At 29.8% G+C, this 6,337-nt stretch overlaps 1 protein-coding gene across 1 annotated transcript; it reads right to left on the bottom strand.

The window, feature by feature from the left end:
* Window positions 1-1,685: 1,685 nt before the first annotated feature.
* LOC117918072 (berberine bridge enzyme-like 14) lies at window positions 1,686-3,275 on the bottom strand. Its single transcript, XM_034834601.1, has one exon. It carries the CDS (start codon window positions 3,273-3,275, stop codon window positions 1,686-1,688), a length of 1,590 nt encoding a protein of 529 aa, XP_034690492.1.
* Window positions 3,276-6,337: the final 3,062 nt, after the last annotated feature.

Raw genomic sequence — 6,337 nt, forward strand, 5'->3', positions numbered from 1 at the left:
TCAACAAAGGAGATAGGAGACAAAGAAGTCCTATTGAGGCACAAATTTTTTGAGTTCTACAAATTGAAAGACATGAAAAATAACATAACAAATTTAAATATAATAATATAAAATAATGTGGGAAACATAATTTTGTAGTGATTCCCAGTATATCCTCTTAGTCAACTGCCTTGATTTTAATTTAAGAAGAGAAGAGTATCATGACATGTAGGTGTCCTTGATGACCTAGGATGGCTTGTTATCTAGCTACCATAAAGGGTAGACTAAAGGCTTGTAAAGCTTCTCAAGTAGGATAGAGGTCCTAAAGAAGAGTACCCTACTTATAAGCAAGGAGGAAAATGTGGCGATATTTCGACAATATATCGCCGAAATATCGTGTATCGGAGGGTATCGACATGACATTTCATGGAGAAATATCGGTCTGGCGATATTTCGGGATAAATCCCGAGAAATCGACGATATCTCGCGATATATCAACGATTTTGGCGATAAATCGCCGATTTTTCTCGATATATCGCACGGTCATTGACAGTGCCGCTACTGAACCCCAAACCAAAAGGTTTAGGGGACACTCCACTTACTATCCGGACAAACTTGCCCTTGTTATATACCGTGTACTAAATTTATATATACTTAAACTCATTATATAAAGAAAATATCAAAAGAATATTTTAAAGAGCAAATTAATTGTAATTATTTTATAATTAAATGCAAAATTTTCTTTTAATTGATTACCAAAAATATAAAAATTCTATAATTTTCTTCATAATGTTTTTAATATCATTAATAATTAATTAAATATTAAAAAATCATATATATATATCATAATTTATTTTATATTGTTTAATACAATTGAATTAAATGGATCATAATTTTAATATTAATATATATTTTAAAATTAAACATATTATAATCAAATATCATAATATTAGATGTAATTTAATAATAAACGTACATTTATAAAATTCATATTTTTATACGATATTATTATCAAATATGATAAATCATATTATACATATATCAAATTTTTTAATAAAATAACTTTAAAATGTTTATTATGCTTCTAATTATATTATTATGGGGTTTTCCTTACATTTTCATGAGTTTTTAACAATTTTAAGTCTACCGATATTTTTTTCCAAAAGATATATCCATAAAATCGAACTACCGATATATCCGTAATTACCAATATTTTCATCATTGCTTATAAGTAGGGTTAGGATTCAATATGTTATCATGATATGTGTAATTTCATATAAATTCACTTATTAAATAAATTAAAATTTTCTTAATATGTAACTAAATTTATATGGTCGGTCTAAAAAGTCAATTTGTGACCTATGATTGAAAAAACTGCTAACAAGAGAGTAGTTTAATTTGGTTTGATTTGATTTTTTTTCTTGAACAATAGCCATATATCATTTGAACAATTGGGGATTTATGTCTACATGAAGCTTTAAGCTAGTTAGACCAAAAAAACAAGCCAAGCTATAAGAGTTCAGTGATATGAAAATCTTACCCAACAAATATTCAAACATCAATGAAGAATTAAGAAAAATATCTTATTTTAAAACATATGCATTAATGGTAAGTAAGAAAAAAGAAGGCATGGGTATGTGATCACTAAAAGGAAAATTTAAATTAATATTCTCTAAATCCTCATATTAACAATGCAAAGATTCCTTTCATATTTTGTATGGAAGAAGAGGAGGAATACTTTGTTCATTTACAAAGAAATTATCAGGATCAACTTTGGTTTTGATGTGAACCAATCTTTCAAAATTATCCTTGAAATAGTCTTTCCCATAAACGGCTGCTGCTGGAAGACCTCCTTCTTTGCTGTTACCTATGTCAATATCTCTATAGTTGAGAAACGCTTCCCTTGGCAATTTGGAGACAAATGGAGTCATAACCTTATGGAGTTCCCTGGTCAAGCTTAAATAGTTGTTAGTGACGTTGATTCCTGCTTCTTGCCAGTTTGCAGAATACTGAATTTTAAATATGTTTCCAGCTCTATGCGGGAATGGGGTTGCAGTGGCTGGAATTTCACTCATTCTTCCACCATAAGGATTCCATGCCATTCCCACCTTCTCTATTTCCATCATGGCCTTCCATATCACCTCCAAACCCTCCACTGGAATTGGTTTTTTCACGTAGTCCGACTTACGTTTCAGGTAGATTTTCCCCTTTGGTATCCTGTTGAGTAACACGTCAACAGGAGTCCCCTTTGGGATGTCCAACCAGAAGAGATGGGACTCCACCCAACGCATCTCAATGCAGTCCTTTCGCTGTAACCCCAATTTGGGGAAGCTCTCATTCGTCAATGCAAGAAGTCTGTCGGACCGTCCAAGGAACAAGGCGATAAAGGAGGCTTTTATGGTTTTGCCTCCCCCGGTTGCATTCACACTATTGAGCCCTAGCCTTATGAAGAGGTCTTCATCCAGATTAGAGGCAACTTCTTGCCACTGTGAAACAATCTCTGTTGCACCTTCTTCCAATGTCCTCTCTACTTTGAATACAGTAACAGTTTCCGGAACCCGAACCAGATTGATTTTCCAGGAAATAATGACTCCGAAGCTAGCAGCACCTCCTCCTCTAATGGCCCAAAATAGATCTTCTCCCATGGATTCTCTGTCAAGAATTCTACCATTAACATCCACCAGCTGTGCATCCACGATATTATCCACAGAAAGGCCGTATTTTCTCATCATGGTCCCGTATCCGCCTCCGGTGAAGTGGCCACCAGTGCCGAGAGTAGGGCACAACCCAGCAGGGAAGCCATGGACGTTGCTCTTCTCTGCTATTCCATAGTAAAGTTCGCCTAGAGTGGCACCAGCCTGAACCCAGGCAGTCTCATTAGCAATATCAATGCTGATGGACCGGAGATTAAACAAGTCGAGGACCACAAAGGGGACAGAGGAAACATAGGAAAGACCCTCATAGTCATGTCCACCACTTCTAATTCTGATCTCCAAGCCATGAGTCTTAGCACAAATAACAGTGGCTTGGACATGGGACTCATGCTTAGCAGCCACAATGACCAGTGGCTTTGGGGTTTCAGGGGTCATGAACCTGAGGTTTCTTATATAAGATTGGAGGACATCTGAGAAGGAAGAGTTTTGGGGAGTGTATATGGCTTCAGAGATTGGGTAAGAAGGGAGAGAATAGTCTGAAAGGCACTGAAGAAAATCAGGAACTGAAACCGAACTTGCAGATGAAACCGAGAAAAGGGGGATTGACAACAGTGATAATAGTAGAGCAAAACTCGAAGCCATCATTCTCAAAATCTTGTCTACACTCTAGAGATGGTGAATTCTGTGTTGTTTCTTTGGCATATTTATGGAGATGATGGAAGCTTTTCACTTGCCGCTTTCAGTTTGGTCCTTCTTTCCATTTAAAACGATACTGGAGTTACTAATATTTTGGCTTTATTTCTGGACATGATTTCGATCCCCATATGGAAACTATGTTGAAGGAATTAATATATCCATATGGTAATGGGTTTTTTTTAGTATCCTTGAAAAATATTTTTAAAAAGTTTTTTCTCTTCTTTTCCCACGGAAATATAGAATTTTCCTTACCTTTATTATTGAAAAGGAGTCGATCTCTCAGTCAATTAATGGTAATGAAATAATTAAACGTAGGCCTTTATTAGTGTTTTTTCTAAAAGGTGAGCATACTTTTTGCAGTATTTATTGTTTCCATATCAATTTCTAAAACATCTTAACGCTAAATTACTAGTAAATGATATATGATATAACCGATCGATAAATTTAATATGAATTTAAATAAAGGTAATAAACTAAAATTAGTGATATATGGTCTCTGGTATTCAAAATTACAAATTGGGGGAAAGAAATAAATGTCGGAAACAAATACGCAAATTGTGAAAAGGAACAAATATGCAAATTGTGAAGATATGATTCGAACCCATAACTTTTTTCATGAACCCAAGTTCTAATATCGTGTTAAATTATTAATTTTTCTAAAAGTTTAAATATACAGAATTTGAGTTCAATATGCATATTATATGTTTCTAAACCTGGACGAGTAAGCTAGCCCGGACATCCACGATTATCAAATATAAAAAAAAAAACAAATTTGTAATACTTCAATTTTTTATCAAATATTTACAATGGTAAATTTATATTTTAGGTGTAAAAATAATTATAAAATAAAATTTATTTTAAAATAATTCAAATTTCATGCATGTATTGTTTAAAAATAATACCTAAAATAATGAAAAATAATACTTATATAATAAAAATGTAGTATTTGAATGGTCAGAGGTAGTATCTTTTATTAAAAAAAATTAGATGAAAGACTAATTATTTGTATTTTATAAATTTGTGTTTCTATCTTGCAATTTTTTTTTCTTACGAGCATATGAAAACACATTTTCCCTATTTCTTTTTTAAAAAATGGGGAAAAAGTATTCCCAAAAATTTTTAGTATTTTTTTTGTTAACTTTTTATTTTCTTCTCTTTTTTCTGTCTCTATTTTATTTTTATGCAAATTTTATAACTATTTTTAATTCTTCAAAATTTTGAGAAAAAAAAGAATATAGGAACGAAATATGAAAAATAAAAAATGCATTTTATTTTCTTCTCTTTTTCATCTCTACATTTTTTTCTGTAAATTTTATAATTGTATTTAATTCTTTAAATTGTTGAAAAGAAAAGACACTACAAAGAAAAGATAAAAGGAAAGAAATAATTTGTATGGCTATCTAAAAAAGAATTGAGATAAATTAAATTAAATTCTTAATAAATGTGTTTTTTAAATTTTTATTTCTTTTCAAAATATCAAAAAATATTTTAAAAGTTTTATAATAATTTTTTTTTCCTATTTCATTTTCCAAATCATCCAAATAGGGGAGAATGATTTCCTTTAAGGGGGTGTTTGGTACATCGGAATAGGGAATGGAAATAATATTTTGTTTCCTTTCTTATCTTAGTGGAATGGAATGAATTTAATGATTCCATTTCTAGCATTTGGATGAACTTAGGAATGTAAGATTGGAATGATTATTGGTTTCTATTCCAATGTTTGATAATAATAGGAATGGAAATGAAAAAGAAATAAATTTACAATAATATCCTTACATATAATTTAAAATATTTTTTTATTTTTACTTTTATTTTAAAAAAATAAAATTTGAGAGGTTTTTTGTTATTAAATAATAAGACTAAAAAATATATATATACTCAATAAATAAAAAATTAACCATAAAAAATCGTATAACCCTAATGCACAAATATTCAATTATTATTTTTATTAAAAATTTGAATAATTTGTCATGCTTAAGTAGTTATAAAATTATATTTTTCAAAAAAAAACTATTTATTATTATATTTAAATTCTCAAAGCTAGCAAATGTTTTTCCTATTTTCAAAAGAGGAAATAAAAGAATTCAAATTTATTCTAATTTTCAATAAGTATCATATCCGATAAAATCCATAACCTTAAAAAATTTTAAATATTCGTTTTTTTTTATCAAAATTTTAAATAATTTGTCATGCAAAAAAAGCTATAGAATTATATTTTACTAAGAAAAAAAAAGAGAAAAAAATATAAGAACATATAAATTGTCAAAGCTACCAAATACTTATTTCTTATTTGCAAAAAAGGAAATAAAAAAACACAAACTTCATTCTAGTTCTCAAATAAGTACCATATCTACTAAAATCTAAACTAGTATATCCTCCAAAATTGATTTTTTGCAGCAAACAATGACGAATCCTATATTTAACAATCAAAATGAACATCCAAAACCCTATAAATTAGAAATTGATTTTTTTTTTTTAAAATATCGTGGAAGGTTTAATTGATTCAATTTGGAAGAATCACTTGTTGCAGAGAATTGGATGATGAGTGGGTCTCTAGCTTTGCAAAGAAGATAAGAAGTGGATGATGAATGGATCTCTACCTTTACAAAGAAGATAAACATCGGGTTTGAAGAACAAGATAAAAGGGTAAAATAGTAATTTAGGTTATTTTATATTATCAAATAAGTTTAATGAATCAGAATACCACCTACTTTTAATGAATGCAAATCCGACTCATAAGTTGGATTTGATCTCTGCCGGAATAATTTTTTATTTCATTTCCGTCTTCTTAACATTTATCCAAACATAGGAATAAGGGAGAAAAGGAATGAGATGTCTATTCTCACTCCCTATTCCCGTGTACCAAACACCCCCTTAATATTTTCCTTTTCCCTATCATTTTCTAAGATCCACATACCCTAAATAGTTTTTATTAAGAGAAAATAATAATAATAATAATAATAATAATGTGATGAAGAAAATTAATTTTTATTTTTTTCTTTTTTAGA

The sequence above is a fragment of the Vitis riparia genome, chromosome 7 (genome assembly GCF_004353265.1).
Source record: "Vitis riparia cultivar Riparia Gloire de Montpellier isolate 1030 chromosome 7, EGFV_Vit.rip_1.0, whole genome shotgun sequence".
NCBI classification, from domain to species: Eukaryota; Viridiplantae; Streptophyta; class Magnoliopsida; order Vitales; family Vitaceae; genus Vitis; species Vitis riparia.

Bases quoted from the DNA above. Each gene is read 5' to 3' on its own strand.
- LOC117918072 (XM_034834601.1), bottom strand. From the start codon at position 3,275: ATGGCTTCGAGTTTTGCTCTACTATTATCACTGTTGTCAATCCCCCTT.